This window comes from Lactuca virosa, chromosome 5, assembly GCF_052849685.1.
Source record: "Lactuca virosa cultivar CGN04683 chromosome 5, Lactuca_virosa_CGN04683_v6, whole genome shotgun sequence".
Taxonomy (NCBI): domain Eukaryota; kingdom Viridiplantae; phylum Streptophyta; class Magnoliopsida; order Asterales; family Asteraceae; genus Lactuca; species Lactuca virosa.
In genome coordinates, this window is record NC_136430.1 from 33,498,989 (window position 1) to 33,521,064 (window position 22,076).

General features: G+C 37.0%; 2 protein-coding genes across 3 annotated transcripts; one reads left to right on the plus strand and one right to left on the minus strand.

Moving 5' to 3' along the window:
* Positions 1-7,398: 7,398 nt before the first annotated feature.
* LOC145115239 (protein NO VEIN-like) lies at positions 7,399-8,769 on the minus strand. The gene is made up of 2 exons (XM_079051488.1): positions 8,593-8,769; positions 7,399-7,736 (listed from the first exon to the last, which is right to left on the minus strand). The coding sequence occupies exons 1-2, from the start codon at positions 8,767-8,769 to the stop codon at positions 7,500-7,502; spliced, it is 414 nt and encodes a 137-aa protein (XP_078907614.1). The 3' UTR covers positions 7,399-7,499.
* A 3-nt stretch (positions 8,770-8,772) lies between these two features.
* LOC145115238 (uncharacterized) lies at positions 8,773-20,346 on the plus strand. Of its 2 annotated transcripts, XM_079051486.1 has the most exons (3): positions 8,773-10,194; positions 10,479-10,594; positions 20,264-20,346. In XM_079051486.1, the coding sequence occupies exons 1-3, from the start codon at positions 9,114-9,116 to the stop codon at positions 20,321-20,323; spliced, it is 1,257 nt and encodes a 418-aa protein (XP_078907612.1). In that variant the 5' UTR covers positions 8,773-9,113; the 3' UTR covers positions 20,324-20,346. The 2 variants fall into 2 exon arrangements, with proteins under 2 accessions (XP_078907612.1, XP_078907613.1); XM_079051487.1 differs by lacking the exon at positions 20,264-20,346 and having other exon boundaries at positions 10,479-10,797.
* The last annotated feature ends 1,730 nt before the right edge of the window (positions 20,347-22,076 follow it).

Genomic DNA, 22,076 nt, shown 5'->3' on the forward strand with positions numbered 1-22,076 from the left:
CTCCTCTTTAAGCCAATACACTAGCATTGACTTCTTCCAATGTGATTGTATGGTTTCTTGTGTAGCTTTGAGAAGAAAAAACTGACCTGTTGCACATCGGAATTCTATATTCCAATCACTCAACCATGAGATGTAACCAGGATATGCAGCCAACAACTTGTTTGTACCGGAGACTTCATTAATTGTGAATAAATCGACCTTGCCATCATGCCCAACGTACTTGATCAATGGTGTATTCCTGATGTTGGCCTTGTAAAACCAGGAGCAGGACTTCCAACCCTCTGCGATGAATGCCAATAGCTCTATATAAACATCATCCGAGAGGCTCATCACAAAATTCACATTCTCTATTAATTCCATCAGTAACATGAAGTGTGTAGGACTCGGCATCCATGCTCTTTGAAGTAACTAAGTCTTTCTCACTAGAAATGGATAATTCGCTTACAGTGTTAAGCTTAGGATCCTCATTGACTTCCGTGACAGAAAGTCGACTTATCTTTGAAAGAAACAAGAGAAGTTCAGGATGGACACTTGAAAGCTGATCCTTGACTAGTTTGACTTTTTCTGGATTTTGAGGCAATACTAGAGTTGTGGTTGGTAGTGGAGAAGCCGATCCATATATGCTTTGAATGGAAGATAGCATTGGATCCTTTTTGACCCATTTAGGGACAATATAACCAAGGTTACACTGATGGCAAGATTTTTCCTAAAACTTAATCTGATACCCATTACTGAAAACGTATGGCTGGTCTGTTATCAGAAAGACACCCGTCAATCCAATTCCTGATGACAAATTGAACAACTTGACAAAATGAATTTCCCAACATGAACAATCTATTTATTAATGATAGATCAGTTCGTTTGAACAACTTTTACATAAAAAAACCTCACTACACATTCCTATACTACTCTCATCTAAATCTACTCTCACAAGAGTTATTAAGAATTGAAGAATACAGATGAACAAGAAGAACAATGAAACCCTTAAATTGAGAGAGAGAGCTACGATCTGTTTCTTGGGTGTATATCTTTTTTTTATCACTAGGAAGATAAGACGTATAACATATACAATCCATCCATGGACTATCCAGACCCGGACTCAACCCGCGAGATTTAATACCTAAGCCCAAAATATATATAACCCAAACCTTTTCATAAATAATAAATTATATTAAGAACAATTAAGCCACATTTTAGTTTGAAACTATTGTCAATTTAACACCTCCCCTCAAACTAAAAAATGGCAAAAACTTAATTATCAGTTTGAAAAGGATCAAACATTTTCAATTTTTCAGAAAACAAATTATGTTGAGGAAAAGATAAACTTTTAGTAAAAATATCTGCAATATTTTTATCAGATTCAATTTTAACAAGATTAACATTTTTTTTTAAATTTTTTTCCCTAATAAAGTGAACATCAACCTCAAAATGTTTAGTTCTTTCATGAAAAACAGGATTTTGAGCCAATTTTATTGCTGAGTCATTATCACAAAAAATATCAGAAGGATTAAAAATTTTAATTCCAAGATCAAATAAAACTTTAGCAATCCAGATAATTTCACAAGTTATAGAGCCTAAAGCTCTATATTCAGATTCAGTGGAGGACCTGGAAACAGTATTTTGCTTTTTACTCCTCCAAGATATAAGTGAATTACCAAGGAAAATACAATAACCAGTTACAGACCTTCTGGAGGACAAGCATTTTGCCCAGTCGGCATCAACATAACCAGTAACAGAATAAGAATCTGATTTAATGATGCTAATACCTTTTCCTGGATTCAATTTAAGATACCTTAAAAGTCTAATAGCAATCTCCAGATGAGACTTTCTAGGACTATGCATAAACTGACTTAAAGTCTGCACAGTATAAGAAATGTCTGGCCTGGTAACAGTCAAATATATTAATTTTCCTATTAATTTTTGAAACTCAGTAATATTAGTTAACAAAACATCAGAACTATCAATACCATCTTTAACAATTTTAGAACATGGATCTAGAGGAACTTTAATAGGTTTACAACCAAGAAGACCAAACTCATGAAGTAACTCAAGACAATACTTTCTCTGTGTAAGACAAACACCAGAATTTGTGTTAATAACCTCAATTCCAAGAAAATATTTTAATTTTCCCAAATCCTTTATTAAAAAAAGAGATTTTAAAAAAGACTTAACATTTTCAATCTCAGTTATATTGTCTCCTGTAACAATTATATCATCAACATAAACCAAAAGAATGACAATGGATCCATTTTTAATACGAACAAACAAAGAAAAATCATTGATGCTTTGAGAAAAACCAAAATCAGCTAAGGAACTGCATAATTTTTCATTTCATTTACGAGGAGCTTGCTTTAAACCATATAAAGATCTTTTAAGTTTACAAACACGACTGTCCCCCTTTGTATGATAGCCTTGAGGTAATGTCATATAAACATCCTCATCCAGGCTACCATACAAAAAAGCATTGTTAATGTCCAGTTGAAATAAATCCCAATTATTATTAATTGCTAAAGAAATCACAATTCTAACAGTAACCAATTTTGCTACAGGAGAAAAAGTCTCAAAATAGTCAACACCTTCTCTCTGATTGTAGCCTTTGGCTACAAGTCTAGCCTTGTACCTATCAATTTCTCCATTCGATTTATATTTAATCTTATAAATCCACCTACAACCAATAGGTTTTCTATTTTTTGGTAGTTCAATTATATCCCATGTGTTATTTCTGTACAAAGCCTCCATTTCTTCATTCATAGCTTTGATCAAATTTGGATTATTACAAGCTTCATTATAAGTTTGAGTTTCAAGAGTTTTATTCAAGTTAGAGATAAAACATTTTGTTTCTGTATCAAGATTAGAATAATTAACAGATTTCTCAACTCCATATTTATACTTCCCTTCTATAATGTAATCATTAAATCTAGTCGGCATTTTGGGAGTTCTTAAAGGTCTAGATGAAGAAGAAACATGAATATTTTCCTCAGTCTGATCAGATGTACTGGGAACATCCTCACCAAACCAAGGCACAGACGAATCATCTATCATAGTATCTGTACTAACATCAGTATTAGACTGAGGACCATCTGCACCATCAGTTTGATGGGTCACTCCCAAGTCATTTGAATTTGAGCTATTAATCACAGACTCAGAAAAATCAGACTCATCATTGGAAAAGGGATCCAAAAAAATGAATGGATGAGTGCCATTTTGAGCAAAGGTTTTAGATGAAGTGGGAGAAGACTTCATCTTAAAAGGAAACACATTTTCATAAAATTTCACATCCCTGGAAAAGAAGACAAGACTAGTATCAAGACTTAAAAGTTTATAACCCTTTTTCTCATTAGAATAACCAATTAAAACGCATTTTTCAGACCTAGGAGAAAACTTATCAAAAACATTTAACTTTGTTGCAAAACATAGACATCCAAATACTCTCAAATTATCAAATTTTGGAGATTGATTGTATATCTTCTCAAAAGGAGATAAACCATTTAGAACAGAAGTAGGAATACGATTTATCAAAAAAACTGCGGTCATAACAGCATCTCCCCAATATTTAACAGGTAATCCAGATTCAAAAAGCAAAGATCTAGATATGTTTAATATATGTCTGTGTTTTCTCTCCACAACACCATTATGTTGTGGAGTGTAAACACACGATGTCTGATGCAAAATCCCTTTTGAATTAAACAAATCTTTTATTTTATGATTTATAAATTCAGTTCCATTGTCAGATCTAACAACTTTTACTTTAACTGAAAATTGATTTTCAACAAGATTTAAAAAATTTTGAATACAAGAAAAGACTTCTTCTTTAGACTTTAAAAGATAAACCCATGTCCCTCTAGTAAAATCATCAATAATAGTTAAAAAAAGACCTAAAGTTCCTAATAGAATGAATTTTATAAGGACCCCAAACATCAAAATGAACTAGATCACCAAGTTTTTTTGAGGAATGAAGACTTTTGGAAAAAGGTTCTCTAGTTTGTTTGGCTTTATGACAAACTTCACAAGGGGGCAAAGAATTGTTATTAAAATTTAATTTCCCTTTTAAAGCATTAAGAGCTTGATCAGATGGATGACCAAGTCTGCTATGCCAAGTTAGCTTAGAAACAAAACACTTAACAACACTAGAATTGCAGGAAGACTTGCCTGAAGGAGTACTGTTGAGGTAATACAGTCCCCCTCCCTCATTACCAGTCTCCATGGACTGTGAGTCCTGCACCATACATTTATATTCATCAAAAAGAACCTTACATTTACTATCCTTACATAACTTGTGAACAGACAACAAATTAACATTGAATTCAGGGACCACAAAGACATCAAACAAAGTGAGTTTATTTGATAAATTCAAATTTCCAATTTTTTGTATTTTAGCAGTAGATCCATTAGGACGATCCACTCTAAGATTAAGGTTTGACACATTAACAAGATCATTTAAATTTGATTCTGAGGAGGTCATATGTTGATTTGCTCCCGAATCCACAACCCATTTATCAGATTTAAAGGAATTTGTAAAAAAAGAATTGCATGAAGTACCTGCCATATTAGCACTGGCAGTTACTTCATCCATGGATTGTTTATCACCAATAAGCTGAAGTAGCTTGGTGAATTGTTCTTGAGTAAGTGATCTAAAATCAGAAACATTAACACTAGAAGAACAAGTATCAGTGTTAGGAGAAACAACATTGTTCCCAGAGAAGGATCTTTCAGAACTATGTTGATTAGAAAAAATATTGTTGTTATGGTTATTAGAAAACCTATTACCACTATTTCTGGGCTTAAAATCTTTGGGATAGCCGATAAGCTTGTAACATTTTTCTATAGTATGACCTTTTATACCACAATGCTTACACTGAAGTCCTTGATTAGGACCTCTGTTCCTTTTATTATCATTGACTTTACTATTAAAAACAACAGTTGTTTGAGATTTGTTGTTATTGAAAGTATTGAACATAGAACCATTTTTCTGAAAAGATTCTTCTCTCGAAACAATTGCAAAAGCATTTCTAACATTTGGAAGAGGATCAGTTAAAAGAATATGACTTTTGACTTGATTGTAACAATCATCAAGACCATTTAGAAACTGCATGAGTTTCATAAGTTTAGAGTGATTAATCATTGGGGTAGAAGCAGCACAAACACATTCAGCTAAGTTTGTTAACCCATCAAATTCTTTCCATAAGGAATCAAGTTTGTTATAGTAGTCTGAAACATACAATCCACTTTGAGTTAGTGAGTTAATTTTTTGATGAATATTGAAAATAATAGATCCATCACATTTAAAATAAGTTTCATTCAATTCATTCCAAATTTCAATAGCCTTTTCAGAGCCAGCATGTCCTGCATAAATGGTCTCTGAAATAGATCCAAGTAACCAAGAACACACGACAGCATTGGCTCTTTCCCACTTAAGAGACTTAATGGGATCATTTTCAACTTTCTTAACAGTTCCATCAACAAATCCCAGTTTATTTTTGGCTTTTAAAGCCCTAGTCATAGCACTTTTCCAAACTCTAAAGTTTTCAGTTCCAAGTAATTTGAAAGTGATAATAGTTCCAGTAACTGTATCAGTAGGATGAATATACAACGGATCATCAACATCTGGTGTTTCAGTGGACTTCGTCCCAGATCCACCAGGAGTCTTACCAGCAGTCATGAATAACAATCAAGAACCAATAAAAGAAAACACTCATAAGAAAAGAGAAACTAAGTTACAGAATCAGAAAATTCAGCCAATGAAATGGTGAACAAGATCTGTAACACACCTCAAGGTAAAACAACAGTCAACAGAGAGAGCGTAAGTAGACACACAAACAAAGGACAGAACACAGACTACCAGGAACAAGCCTGAACAGACAGAAAAGAGAAAGAAGACTTACAGTGAGAGATTTTAGTCTTCAACAAACCGCAATGAAGAATCAACAACAAACTTAAGAGACACGTACCAGCAAATTCACGACAGACCTCTCATTTAATAACAGGATTTCTTGGTTCAGATCTCTAAGCGAGATTATCAGATAAGAACGAATATGTTCTTCTTCAAAGTTATTTCAGAACTTCTAGGTTCCGTTCTCTGAAGAGTTAATTTGATTTTACAGACTCAATCGAACGTCGATAGATTAAACAACCACCGAAGCAACGAACCTGCAAAGGAAACACAAACTCGCAGTAACCGAGATCTAAAAAACCAAAATAAAGAACAAGGACTAAAACCCTAGACCAACACCAAGGTGTTAGAGCTACAAATTCCGATCGGAATTTTAGATCAACACGACAGATGTTGATAACAGACTAAGATTTAAAGAATATATGATAAAAAGAAGAAGGGGAAAAACCCTAACCTTTGAAGAACCGTCGATTAAAGCGGAGAACACCGACGATCGATTAACACTTCAGACGAACTAACGAAGCTCTGATACCATGAACAACTTGACAAAATGAATTTCCCAACATGAACAATCTATTTATTAATAATAGATTAGTTCGTTTGAACAACTTTTATATAAAAAACCTCACTACACATTCCTATACTACTCTCATCTAAATCTACTCTCACAAGAGTTATTAAGAATTGAAGAATACAGATGAACAAGAAGAACAATGAAACCCTTAAATTGAGAGAGAGAGCTACGATCTGTTTCTTGGGTGTATATCTTTTTTTTATCACCAGGAAGATAAGACGTATAACATATACAATCCATCCATGGACTATCTAGACTCGGACTCAACCCGCGAGATTTAATACCTAAGCCTAAAATATATATAACCCAAACCTTTTCATAAATAATAAATTATATTAAGAACAATTAAGCCACATTTTAGTTTGAAACTATTGTCAATTTAACACAAATTACACAATGTATCAGAACAACTACAGAGATACACAGAAATAAAATAAAATAACATATCATCAGAGGATACTAAGATCTATTTCTTGTAAAAGAGTTTGCTAATTCTAAAATCGTAGTTGTGAGCATGTAAATTTAACTTGATAGCATATACAATTTTATATATCAGGTAGATGCTCTATTTCTTATAAAACTGTTTGCATATTCTAAACTCTCGGTTGCGAGTAAGTAAAAAATAAATTATAACATTACATTTTTTGAGGTATTAGATTGAACGAGCGACATTTGACCAAAATTTGACCAGCAGTCTATCTAAAGGTTTGATGCATAAAAAGATACTTATCATCTTAGCTAGGAAGCAGAGAATTATGTAATTTTGACATAAGTACTTTAGAAAAGGGTTTGGTCCTGAAGATTCGGGCTATAATGGAGGAAAAAAAATATTAGTTTGTCTAGCTAAAGAACTCATTCTTGATTGGAGGTGTTATACATGTCAAAAACAATTTAACCTTTCATAGGAATGAAATGATATCGTATTGAACAATAATGAAACTTGAGTGGTAAAACCTTTTTAAATAAATGTTTGAGGTATCAAGGTGGAACAAAGTTGAAACTTGATTACTATTTAATGACATTAACACTAAAAAATTAAGATAAACATAAGAATAATGTACTTCTCTGGCCTATATAACCATACTGACAAATGCCTTTCTTAGTAGAAAGTCTCACACTACAAATCGACTCAATGTTCTTATCAGAAAACCCTTTCTCGTTGTTGAAAACTAACAATGTCGTTGGAGCTCCGGTTTCTGTTATGTCCTTTGATGTAATCACAAATTCCAAGGAAGGATCAACTCCTTCTGGATACTCGTTATCCTCGGCATTCTGTGAAATAACATTCAACTCAATAGATTTAGTGCTTTTTAACCTTTTTAGGTGTTCGATACAAGTGCTAAAAAAAGCACATTGACCTACATGTGAGTACATTAGTTTGTAGCAGTAGTCATAGTAACCGGGCACTTCTATTAAAACTGCAACACTTATTGGAAATTATCTAATTTCCATTGTCACCATTACAATCCATTCCACTAATATTTAGTTTTGTTATCTTCTATAATTTATGTTTAACTTTTGTAAACATGTATAATTGCATAAATATATAAGTTTGATGCTATGGTTAAAGAAAAATCCTGATGTGAGCAATTTTTCATAAGGAAAAATAAAATTATTTTTTGCCACGTTAGCAGTAAATTAAGCGTGGGGAATCTATGTGTGCAAAGAAATTGCATATGTTAAGATTAATTATCAGCAGCAAATCATATCAAAGTACAATGCCTTAAGAAATAATTTGAAAGTGCAATAGGAAAAATAAAAGTACAATGCTACAAGAAGAATAAAAAAGTGCATTGTTATTTCTTGTATATAACCCTTTTCACAGTAAATTTAACAACTCCGTTTTATATTTCAAAAATTGTAAATCAAGTTATAACTGTTAAATATATTACAAAAAGTTTCATACACTTTTAAGGTAATCCAACTCAATGATCAACTTCAAAAACCAAGAAGCAACGACTGATTAACCACCGGAAACATTTACATGCGGAAGAATCAAAAGAAAACATAAAATGTGTAGTGAAAACATCAAGTATTAACACCAGATTTACTTTAAATATATTAAAGAAAGAAAAAAAATGAAACGAAATACTACATTAATTAACACATGATATACATGATTAAATACCTGGATTAGTTCCGTTAGAAAAAGGACGTCCTTGGTGTAAAGCTTGGCAGACAGATTCTTAACAGCATGATGATGATGATGATCCCCCATAAACGGATTCGATTCCCCGTCGATGGAGAACTTCGTCCTCCGTATCTTCTCCACATATTCCCTCGCCGCCGTAGTCGTCGAACCCATTGCAACTGAACAAAAATACAATGGACGATTCGTATTTATCCGTACGCAAACCACAAACAAACCAATACTAAGACGTTAACGTCAATTCCGAGTCTTCCGACTCTTTTCTATTGGATATAGTTTATTAGCTGTCATTACTTTATCTTTACTAGTTTATCTATTTAGTTTATCTATTCCCGTATTCTAGATTAGTTTGTTATCATTGGATCTTTGTAACCTATATTAAGCCTCTTTTGGCGTATTGAATAAGCAGCTGAACATTATTCCAAACTCTACATCATCGTTTCTTAGATGGTATCAGAGCGGTGTTTACAACCCTAAACCGTATCTGCTTCTGCTAAAACATGACGGGAGAACCAACAGACAAAGACAAGAATGGAGAAGGATCCAGTAGTGGGTTCGATCACAACTCACCCTATTATCTTCATCCATCCGACATACCGAAACAACTTCATGTCAATGAAGCACTTACCGACGCAAACTATTCTGATTGGAGGCAGGAGATGGAGAATTTCCTGTTTGCCAAAAATAAATTTGAATTCGTCGATGATACAATTCAGAAACCAGAAAAGGGAACGAAAGAATACATGCCTTGGATGCGATGTGACGTTATGATAAAAGGTTGGCTTACCACTGCAATGGAGAAGGGCATACGCGATAGTGTGAAATATGCGAACACAGCTGCGGAAATCTGGAACGATCTTCATGAACGCTTTGGAAAGGAGAGTTCGCCAAGAGCATATGAGTTGAAACAGAAGATTGCAGCCACACGTCAAGATGGTAACTCTGTTTCAGTTTATTATACAAAATTGCGTACACTGTGGGATGAGATGTCCTCAATTCTTCCTTTTCCAAAATGTTCCTATAACCATTGCACCTGTGAAATTGGTAAACGATTAGTTGAATTCCAAGAAAAGGAACGTTTGTACCAATTTCTAATGGGTTTGGAATTGCAATTTTCGGTAATTAAAACACAGATTCTGGCAACGAAACCTATCCCTTCGATGGGGGTGGTGTATCACTTGGTTGCTGAAGACGAAAGACAGAGGGCCCTATCTGATGACAAGAAAAGTCCACCTGAACCGGCTGCCTTCAAGACCTTCCAGAAGGGAGGTGGCTCTAAACCGATGAACAAAGAAGCGAATCCCAAATGGGCGAACAAGGAAGTGAAAGATAAAAGGGACGAGTACTGTACCTTCTGCAACAAAAGTGGTCACAAGCGAGATGGTTGTTTCAGATTGGTGGGATACCCAGATTGGTGGCCCGGTAAGAAAACAACAGACAAGTCCAAAACCATGGTAGCTCATACAGAAATAGAAGAAAGCCCAATACCTGAATTAACCAAAGAACAGTACCAAATGTTCGTGAAACATTTCAGTTCCTCAAAGGTTGCTGATGAGACAATTCGAAGTGCCAACATAGCTGGTAAGGCTGACTGGATCGTTGATTCAGGTTGTACAGAACATATTACTCATACCCCTCAATTACTTACAAATAAAAATGCTGCTCCTTTTGAACCACCTGTTTTTATACCTAATGGGGAATCTATACCTGTTAAAGAAAAGGGAGACTATATCCTCCCAGGGGGAGTTAAAATTAGCGGGGTTTTATGTGTTCCAGATTTCAAGTGCAATCTTCTCTCTGTCAGTCGTATTAGCAATGATTTACAATGTGCTATAACCTTTTTCCCTGATTTTTGTGTTATGCAGAAGCTCAACACCAGGAACTTGATTGGTGCGGGTATACACCAAGGGGGACTTTACCGGATGGGGATGACTCAAGACAGAAGGGCCATGGCGACCATGACAGATATTTGGCACAGAAGGTTAGGTCATGCCTCAAAAGAAAAGATTTCAAGAATTGATTTTCTTAAGAACAATTCAGTTAGCTTGAGTGAAAAAGTTTGTGATTCTTGTGCTAAGGCTAAATTAGTCAGAACTCCTTTTCCTATTAGTCATAATAAGACCAATCATATTTTTGAGCTAGTTCATTGTGACATTTGGGAAGGTTACAGAATACCTTCATACACGAATGCAAATTATTTCCTTACTTTAGTAGATGATTATAGTCGGGCCGTTTGGGTTTTTCTCATTAAGCACAAGAATGATGCTAATGCATGCCTAATTAATTTTCATAAAATGGTGAAAGTCCAGTTTGATAAAAGCATTAAAAGGTTTCGTTGTGACAATGGAGGTGAGTTCACTTCCAACTTTATGCGCGAATTTTACAATAAAGAAGGTATTCTGCTTGAAACCACTTGCCCACACACACCACAACAAAATGGTGTTGTGGAGAGAAAACACCGACACTTGTTGGAAACAGCTCGGGCAATTCGGTTCCAAGCAAATGTTTCAAAGAAATTTTGGGGTGAGTGCATTCTTACAGCTGCCTATATAATAAATAGGTTACCTTCAAAAACTATCAAAAATAAGACACCTTACGAAATTATTTGGAACACAAAACCCTTATATGACCACATGAAGGTGTTTGGCTGTCTTGCATATCATAAAAATACAAATACAAAGGGGGATAAATTTGAGCAAAGAGGAAAACCAGGGGCATTTGTGGGATATCCGCAAGGTACAAAAGGGTATAAAATTTATGATATAGAGTCCAAGAAAATAATAGTTAGTCGGGATGTGATTTTTGATGAAAACAAATTCCCCTTTCAAACCATTCATTCAAGATCTCAGTTAGAAGTTGGCGAGCCAACTAAAATATTGAATGATTCTTGTGAGCATATCCACACTGATGAACCTGAATTAAATTTGAACCAAGAAAGGGAGGTTGATATAGACTCGGCAACCCAAGATCAGCATGCATCAGATTATGGGAGTCCAAATGCAGCAGATCCATCAATGTCGACTAGCCCAATCTCTTCAAGTCCAGCTGTAGTAACCAATCAGAACTTGTCCAAAGGCCTAGAACAACATGAAAGCACAACAAGAAATATGAGCCCAGTTATCGAAAATTTGCAAAACGAGATTGAGACCCCAGCTAGATTCACACGAACTCGGGTGCAGCCTAAAAAATTTAAGGACTTTCTCGTGAATCTTCCCCCTTAGGTTAGTCATCAACAACCTGACACCAATCAAGGATCCTCCACGGTACATCCTATATCAAATTTTGTTTCTTATAAAAATTTCTCTAACAAACATAAATGTTTCCTTATGGCCATTACTTCAAACAATGAGCCTGTTTCCTTTTCTCAAGCTGCGAAAGATCCCCGATGGCGTAATGCTATGAAGAATGAAATAAAAGCACTTACGTCCAATGATACTTGGGAATTGGTGGAACTACCAAAAGGAAAAAGAGCTATTGATTGCAAGTGGGTTTACAAGATCAAATTCAACCCTGACTAGACCGTGGAAAGATACAAAGCGTGGCTAGTTGCAAAGGGGTTCACACAAATAGAGGGAATTGACTACCATGACACCTTTGCTCCGGTAGCAAAACTCGTTACTGTTCGTACTCTCTTGGCTGTTGCGACTAAGAAGGATTGGTTCATTCACTAGCTTGATGTGAACAATGCTTTCTTGCATGGCGATTTGGATGAGGAGGTCTATATGAAGCTTCCTCAAGGGTTTGCCACAGAAAACGACACTCGTGTATGCCGTCTCAAAAGGTCACTTTACGGGTTAAAACAAGCTTCAAGAAATTGGTATCACAAATTCACGGTTTTTTTTGTCAAGTATTGGATTCTCTCAGTCAAGAGCTCACCATTCTTTGTTCATTTGGGACAAAAATGGCATTTACATTGCTATCCTCATTTATGTGGATGATGTTATCATTACTGGAAATAATATTGAACAAATACAACAAATCAAGACTCAGTTAGATAAAGCTTTCAGTATCAAAGATTTGGGCCAGTTAAAGTATTTCCTTGGCATAGAAGTTGCTAAGACTGAAAATGGGCTCGTTTTGAGCCAAAGGAAGTATGTGCTCGATATTCTTCAAGATAGTGGCATGCTTGGTTGCAAACCAAGCAACTTTCCTATTGAACAGAATATGAAGCTTGATCGAGGTGAGAATGAAGAAAAAGTTGATCCAAGTCAATATCGACGGATTGTAGGTAGGTTGTTATATCTTCAAGCTACAAGACCAGATGTCACTTATTCGGTGAATATTTTGAGTCAATTTGTCGCCGATCCAAGACGCAACCACTTGGATGCTTTACATCGAGTCCTACGCTACTTAAAGGGGACTGCTGGACAGGGAGTGCTCCTACCTAAAGATGGACACCCACAATTGACGGCCTTTTGTGACTCTGATTGGCTTGGTTGTCCATACACGAGGCGCTCCCGTACCGGGTATCTCATTATGCTTGGTGGGGCTCCTATTTCATGGAAGACGAAGAAGCAGTCAGTGGTTTCACGGTCATCTGCAGAGGCAGAATATCGAGCTATGACATCTACAGTTAGTGAAATTCTTTGTATTCGTTGGCTTTTAAAGGATTTACAAGTTCACATCACATCTCCTACAGATTTGTTCTGTGACAATCAGGCAGCCCGGCACATTGCCAACAATCCTGTGTTTCATGAAAGGACGAAACACGTCGAGATGGACTGTTTCTTTGTCCGTGAGCGTGTTCTTTCTAAAGAAATACTGCCATTAAGGATTGATAGCAAGTTACAAGTTGTTGATTTACTCACTAAAGGCCTTGGTTCAGCTCAATTCAATTTTTTACTTGGCAAGATGGGCGTTATTGACTCGCACGCTCCATCTTGCGGGGGAGTATTGGATATAGTTTATTAGCTGTCATTACTTTATCTTTACTAGTTTATCTATTTAGTTTATCTATTCCCGTATTCTAGATTAGTTTGTTATCATTGGATCTTTGTAACCTATATTAAGCCTCTTTTGGCGTATTGAATAAGCAGCTGAACATTATTCCAAACTCTACATCATCGTTTCTTAGATTTTCCAATGAAAATCTCTGTTTGCGGCGAATTATCAGCACGTTGCAGTTCTAGTCCTTGCTAAATAAGTTAACTATAAACTAAACGATGGTTGAGATCCTGATCTTAAAATTTACGATCTTAAATTTACAATTTTAAGATCCTACAAACCAAAAATGATCCCGATCTCATTAGAATCTATCTGAAGCAAGATTATGTGAGATTTTAGGATCCCGACTAAGATCTTAAGATCTTAACACAATCCTATCCCACCTCTTTAGTTTTATTATATAGTCGAACCACAAAAAAATTTATATTCAACTTGAAATCGAGCAATGCAAGTTGCAAAATCCTCATAGATCATCATTTCTTCATCGCTTCATCTCGAATTACACAACTTACACTTATGATATCTTGTTTATGACCTCCTTTAGTTGTAGATTATAATGATCTTGTTTCTTTTTTTTGTAATTAAGATGTTTTCTTTCTAATTTTACGGTCTGCAGCAACAAAAACTATGATTCATGTTTAAAAATATAAAGTTGACTTCATTTTGACGGCTTAATCGACGTCAAATTATAATGTATACTACACACCTAAAATCTTATGAGCAAATTTGAATACAAGTTCATTTTAGTAGGATCTACCGATATCGATCCGATCTTACGATTACGATCTTGCAAAATCTAAAACGATCTTGGTTAAGATCCAGATCTTGGGAACCTGAACTAGATCTTGGGAACCTGAACTAAACCCTTCAAATTTTTGTTTTCCGATAATGGCCACATCCACTCAAAAAAGTATAATAGGTTTCCTTCACTACTACAAAAAGAAGAGAATTACCGACGGCCAAAACCGTCGGTAATCCGTTGCTAATGGCTTTACCAGTGGAATTGCCACGGATCCAAATGTGTCGATATATTCTTGTCGGTAATTTTTTGCAACGGATTTTGGGCGGATACGACAAATTTTAGCAACAGATTTTATTGTTGGTAATCAATAACTAATTATCGACGGATTTGTATTGGTAACGGAATACCGACGGAATAATTCAGTAACAGACTACTAACAGAATAGCTTAGTAACGAACTTCCGACGAAATATTTTGCCACATATTAGCTACGAATTTTCTTGTAATGGATTACCGACGAATTTTGGCGGTATAAAAGTAATTTTTAAATTTCATGAATATCTAGATTTATTATATATTCAAAATAGACATCAAATCCATATTTATAAAAGTAAAAAAGTTTCAATATTTGAATATTATTAAAACCATAAGTTTCAAACACATCGACAATAAAAATATAATTCACATATTTATATATAGTTTAATTGTGAGGTACATTTAGGAACAGTACTCTGTTCCTATTTGACCATCATCAATTGTTTTTTTTAACCTGATCTTATTGAGGTGTTTTCCACCGCTTCCACCGCTTACTACACAAAGTGTCCTTCACCGCCACAATCCTCTGATAGATACACACCGCCTCTTCATATACGGTTTATTTGGATGTTTCCCACCGCACTCCTTCGGATACACTAGTCTTCTTAGAGAAACTATAGCCGATTTTGAGTGCCTCCAAGCTTTCTATCAAGTTCTCCAATTGTTGGTGGTATTTTGTGAACCATTTGAAGCATCACACTTGAGGTGCTAAGTTCTTAATGGCCAAATACAACAAGCTACAACAAGAAGTATTCTTCTAACTAGTTTTTATGATTCATATACCAAAATTTTGTATGCTAGTTAGGCTTCATGCTTTAGAAAACAATATTGCATGTCTAATTAGAGAAAACTTAGATCCAAAGCATTAGGATTGTATGTGTACCATAAGTTGTTATAGTGCTCAAAACCAATCATAAGGATGCCACGGAAACCCTCCAAGGTCTTACACACATAATCACATGATCCGTATCAACTACACAAGTCTTGCATATAAACAAATAGGGATGCCCTGGAAACCCTCCAGGGTCTTACTCCGGGTACCCTGAAAACCCTCCAGGTTCTTAGCCCACTGTCATATAAATCATGCATACAAACATATAAGGATGCCGTAGAAACCCTCCAGGGTCTTACATCAGGTGCCATGGGAACCCCCACATTGTCTTAGCCTAATGCCTCGGGAACCCCCCGAGGTCTTGACTAGAGATACCAAGGAAACCCTCCAAGGTCTTACACCCTAGTGCCTCGGGAACCCCCCGAGGTCTTTACCTAGGATGTCGTGGAAACCCTCTAAGGTCTTACACCTAAGTGCCCCAGGAACCCCCCCCCCCCCCCCGAGGTCTTCCATGCAAGTATCACAAAGACAATTAGCATATCACATACAACATAATTAATTAGCATACCACATAGCACAAAATCAACTAGCATATCACATAATACATAATAGGCCGGCCTTGGTGCCTTCGACCCATTGGTATGGTGAAGAGACTCACCTTAAATGCAGAAGCTTCCAGAATGAAATCCTTAGCTGCTGCCCTGTCCACTTCCCGAGCTGAAAATACCAAAATATCACCCAATTAGCAATTGGATCTCAATCCATGATCCATAATCCATAATTGGGTTAAAATGACCATTTTACCCCTGTCCCAACAAGATTCATAACTAAGGCCCAAGCCCATCACCAAACAAGCCCAAAACTCCAAAATCCATAAAGTCCACTATTGGCCCAATTTTCCAGATTGGGCCCAAACCCAAATGGCCCACAAAGCCCAATAAGGCCCAATCCATTATGGACCCAACCTAAGAAGGCCCAATATCCAAAAAGGCCTGAAATACTAAATGATCAACCTGAGTCAACACTTGGTCAAAGTCAAAGTCAAAGTCAACGCTCCGAGTTGACCCAACTCGTCGAGTTGTACCTTAACTCGTCGAGTTCCCCTTAAGGACAAAATCGCTATGTCTCGACCCAACTCTTTGAGTTTCCCTACTACTCGACGATTTGCCCCCTTTTCATCAGAATCTGGATAATCGCATACCAACTCGTCGAGTTCATTCATGAACTCATTGAGTTCTCCAGTCTGCGAAACCCACTTAACGTATTAAGTCATTTCTCTTGAATTCAAGGACTCCAAACCTCAGATCTCTTCCATATTGATGTCCAGAAGGGTAAAGTTTCCAACTTTACCCTCGAGAACTACTCATTAAGCTTCAAACTCAAACCCTAGGTTCCTTAAAGAGGGTCTTGACCCATTAAGCCCTCAAATCCCCACTGCAGCGTTCCAAAACACAGATCTGGTGTCCCAAAGTGGGCAAATCACGTAAAGTTTCCGACTTTACGCTCATGCATGCTAGAAACACCCTCTAGGGCTCGTTTATGGCTTCAAAATGGACATATTGCATGAATGGGACCTAGAGGCCAATAAAGTTTGAAACTTTAAGCCTCAAGAGGTCATGTAGGGGTTAGATCTAGTCCATCAACCCCTGGAAACTTCTTCTATTTGTACAAATCAACCAAAGTCCCAAAACTCAAGCTAAAACTTCAAGAAAAAGAGATCTAGTTAACTACAAGTCAAGGTGACGAATTTATACCTCAAAGATACCGCCATTGGTGAAGAGTTTCTAGATCTAGTAGCTCCTTCTTGTATCCCCAAGCTTTCTTTCCTTCCAAGTGGATTCACACACACACAACACCCTCAAAATGGCTCACAATCACTCAAAAGTGCCTTAGGGTATCGAGGTTAGGGTATAGGACAGTGGAGGCTGGAAATGAGGCTAACTCCTGCGGTTTAAGTTGCTTAAATAGGGTACAAAATCCCGGAATTAGGGTTTCCCAAACCCAGTCCAACTCGTCGAGTTGGTTTTCAAATCCCCGCGTGCCAACATAGTCCTACTCATCGAGTTGCCCCCACCAACTCGACGAGTTGACTTCTTAATCGGCGAATATCTTTCCTTAATTAGCCTTTTATATTCCGGGTGTTACAACTCTCTCCCACTTAAACTAGAATTCGTCCTCGAAATCTGTTGCACTCACCTTCTCCAGATATTACTAATGTGTAACGACCCAAATTTTCACGTCCAAAAATTTCATTTTTAAATCAATACTTTGGAAAACATTTGTGAATAAACATCGTTTGATTCTATCATTTCATAAACATATTTCGTGTCTGAAAACCAAAACATAAAAACAACCATAATGTCAGAGTAAAAAACCCCAGAATAACTCATGGTGCGGAAAACAATGTGCGTGTATGATGTGTCGCTACCGCGCCAGCTCCTTCCCCTTCGAAGAAGAGGTACCTGAAAACAAAACTGTAAACTGTAAGCACGAAGCTTAGAGAGTTCCCCCATCGTACCACATACCATACAATCACATAACATACAAATACTGTCAGGCATATCTGGGTGCCCAACCTACCCCTTCGGTCCTATCGACCGGATACCGCCTAGCATATCTGGGTGCTGGCCTCCCCTTCGGTCCTTTCGACCGGATACTGTCTGACATATCTGGGTGCTGGCCTCCCCTTCGGTCCTTTCGACCGGATACTACCTAGCATATCTGGGTGCTGGCCTCCCCTTCGGTCCTTTCGATCGGATACTGCCTAGCATATTTGGGTGTTGGCCTCCCCTTCGGTCCTTTCGACCTGTAACCGGGGACTATTTCACCCCTACTACTACCACATAATTTCATATCACACATATCATAATCTGGCTAGCATGGCTAAGTACTAAACTACCCCTTCGGTCCTATCGACCGGTAACTAGGGACTATTTCACCCCTACTACTACCACATAACATCATAACATGCTAGCACATAAACATATCAAGTAGTAGCAAACCTAGATGAATATCACAAAGACAATCATCTAACATACAACTCCTACTGGTGAGCCGGCATTGTGGCCTTAGACCCACCGCTACTGGAAGGTAACTCACCTCGAAAAGTAGCTGCTGAAAGTCTGCTTGCTAGACGACTGACTGCTGCACCGGCAATCCTCCGGCTATAAATCCATAAACATAGATTAGTCACTCCTAAATACCCTTAGGTCAAATGACTGACCTACCCCTGATCCAAGGTCAACTCCTTGGTCAAAGTCAACTTCCAATTGACTGGACTCGCCGAGTCATGGCACAGACTCGCCGAGTCCCTCTCCTACTCGCTTCCAAATCCTCACCAGAGCATCCATCTTGAGGATTTGGGTTTTTGGGACTATTGTTACACGTTAAATTGCTCATCCCGCATGCAGCTACGAAGGGTTGGACCTTCTACACTTAAACCCCTCTTAACTCAGTAACAGTTCATATGACTCGCCGAGTTTGAAGAACAACTCGTCGAGTTCCAGGCAATCTTCAAAGGACTCGCCGAGTTGTTCATCCAACTCGTCGAGTCTAAGACCATCTTCGTAGAACTCGCCGAGTCCCTACAACCCTCCTCCCATACAGACCAAATCTGAGACATGCAATGGTTCCAAACCATAGATCTAAGCTCCTAGGGTATGCTTATCACGTAAAGTTGCAAACTTTACGTGCATGCATGGCCCTAAGAGCTCCAAAAGGCAACTCCAAGCTCTTTAGGAGGTCATACACTCAATAGGGACCTCAATCACTTCAACCACAGAGACTTTACACTACTAAGGTGTCCATAAGGTCCAGATCTGAAGTCCTTTCAGAACATAGAGCATAACTACATGGAGTTTGAGGTTTTGGGGCTTGAAAACCATCAATTAGGGACAAAAAGGGGATCTAATGAACTAGTGATCAAGGTGGGAACTTTTCTACCTGAATGGAAGCTTCTCACAGTGTAGATTTCGGATCTACTTCCCCTCCTTGCACTCTTCAACCTCCTCCTTCTTCTTCTAAGCTCCAAACTTCCTTCACCAAGCCAAAAATCACTCACAAGAACAATATGGGGGCTAGGGTTTCGCTCTACAGCTCTTTGGAAGTGTTAGGGACAAGGGAGGCCGAGTTAGAGTGTTTAAATAGGGTGCAAACACCCGGGTTAGGGTTTTACTCGACCAGCATGGACTCACCGAGTCTGGGACCCGACTCGCTGAGTCCCTCACTTAAATCCCATGCCAAAATCGCTCCTACTCGGCGAGTCGGGCCTCCAACTCGCCGAGTCCAAGGCAAAATGAGAAAATAATACATAAACAGGAATCGTACCAGGAATCTGGTGTTACATAATGCGTCACGCCCCCGGCTTCCCCCATTCACTTAGTACTCTGATTGATGTTTCCCACTGTACCTTCACTAACCCTGCTACCTTATGTCTTCAAGATCCTCATTTTCTGCTAGATATATGCCGCTACTTACTTTCCTGATTTAGGCGTTCCTTATCCTGGATATCGGCCAAGGAACCACATGGAATCGCTGTACAAACACTTATGTGCCTAAGACATAGTAAGCATTATAAATTAGTCTGAAATTTCATCATAAACCTACACAATGCGTCACCTTGCCCATCCGGGCCAGATCCTGACATAATCACTATACAGGGCCTTCAGATTAGTGAGTCTAGTAAAAATAGCACCTTTAATCTTTCCAGCTATTGACTTACATAGCAGGTAACCCCGTGCAATTTTTTGTTATGTTGTGTGGTGGTACTTTGGAGGAACTCACTAAGCTTTGGCTTACGGTTTCGGTTTATTGTTTCAGGTACTTCAGATGATCATGGGAAAGCGAATGCATGATCGTGCACATCTTCCTATTTTATGATATTGGATCTTAGGATACTCTGATTATGATTTTACTTTTGAAACAATGGTTTTGTAAACACTTTTATGGTTAATAGGATGTTTTTTTCGAACAAATTAAATTTTTATGCTTTTTGGGATGTAACAAGAGTACTCCATACTCACAACAATCAAGATTTGGGACAAAAAGATGTAACATTCTAAGCTTGAACAAGATCTTAAAGATATATACATCAATGTGTATAATCAAAATTTAGCCATTAAAGATTTACATAATTAAATTTTAGTTGTTAAATATGATCTTAACTAATTTTAAACCTTTTCTTTTCTTCTACTTTTACGTAACACAAAGTCACAGGAAACTACATAAAGTAATCCGATAAAATTATCAAGCTTGATTTATTCTTCATGAAGACTATTTTAGATAAATTCTTGGTCCTCACCTAATATGTCTCAATAATGATTCATGAGCCACACTTTTTTCCTCACCATTATTAATGGTTTTTTTGTTCCCGACATACCATTCAATCATACATACATGCATTCATAAATGTTTATTGCTAAGTAGTCATGAGGGGCCTAATTTCGTCTATATAAAGGTCTAGAGTTTTATATCCCTATATGTACATGTTCTAAGACTTACAATGTGATTTTTGGCCTATTTCGAGTTTTTGGTAGGTCATTATGATATCGATTCGATTGTGTTTCCATAGAGAATCATATGAGTATGTCGTTCGCTAGTCAATATTGGTTGTTGGTGTTTATCTACCCTTGTTGTCATTACTTTATGTGTTTAAGATAAATATTAATGTAGAAGAAAACAATCATGTAGCCTAGCCATTATTTAATATTTCAATTTTTGTAAAGAAGAAAACTTATGATCATTAATATTGTCACTCAAATATTGTACCCAACTATGAATAAAAGAAACTCCAATCCATAAATTGACTTAGAGGTGAGATAATTAGTCTCATAAAATCTTAAAATGGAATCAAAAAATATCTTTAAGAACTTGAATAATCTAGCTTTCTCCCAATCATTTTCATTAGGACATGTTTTCACTTCAACTAGGAAACATTCTTTGACATATACTAAGGCCTTCCTGTATGGAAGGGAAAGCTACGCGTGGGAGATTAGTTGGCATGCCAACCTACGTGTGAACACCACCCCATGTGCGCTTAGGTGGCTTGTGGCGTAGCACCCTCCACGGACGAAGACAACGAATCAAAAGAAGGGAGGGAAGGTAGGGAAGTAACGGTTGAATATTTGACCGTTCAATCCAGTTTTTTAAAAAATTATTAAACTTTCAAATTTAAATAACATCTTTTACCTATATATACTACACATTTTACCTATATTTTACACTTTTAAAACATAAACTTTCTTCTACTTTCTTTATATTTTCTTCAAAAATGGATCCAAACCAAAATACCTCACCCATTCCAAACATTCCAAATGATTATCAAACTTACATACAATTGTTAAACTCTCCAGTCCAACAACAACCTTTATTCACTAACCTTGCATACAACCTAGAATTCTACCAACAACGACCACAACAACAATTCATTCAACCCCAGTTCCAAGGTTTTCAACAACAACCTTCTCAACAATTTCAACCACAACAATTAAAAACACAATCATCTCAAGTCTCATTATCTCAATCACAAACTATAAACCTCGACAACAACGACGAACGAGTCCAAGAAACACCACAATCATCTCGAACAAGGCAACCAAAAGGAAAAGGAAAAAAACAGTGGCTTGGAATGAAG

Excerpts from the sequence above, each read along its gene's own strand:
- LOC145115239 (XM_079051488.1), bottom strand. The coding sequence starts at position 8,769 with ATGGGTTCGACGACTACGGCGGCGAGGGAATATGTGGAGAAGATACGG. Across the intron at positions 7,737-8,592 it reads TTCTAACGGAACTAATCCAG|AATGCCGAGGATAACGAGTA; the intron begins GTATTTAATCAT and ends GTTATTTCACAG.
- LOC145115238 (XM_079051486.1), top strand. The coding sequence starts at position 9,114 with ATGACGGGAGAACCAACAGACAAAGACAAGAATGGAGAAGGATCCAGT. Across the intron at positions 10,195-10,478 it reads TCGAAGTGCCAACATAGCTG|AAGCTCAACACCAGGAACTT; the intron begins GTAAGGCTGACT and ends TGTGTTATGCAG. Across the intron at positions 10,595-20,263 it reads ACAGATATTTGGCACAGAAG|GTACTTCAGATGATCATGGG; the intron begins GTTAGGTCATGC and ends TTATTGTTTCAG.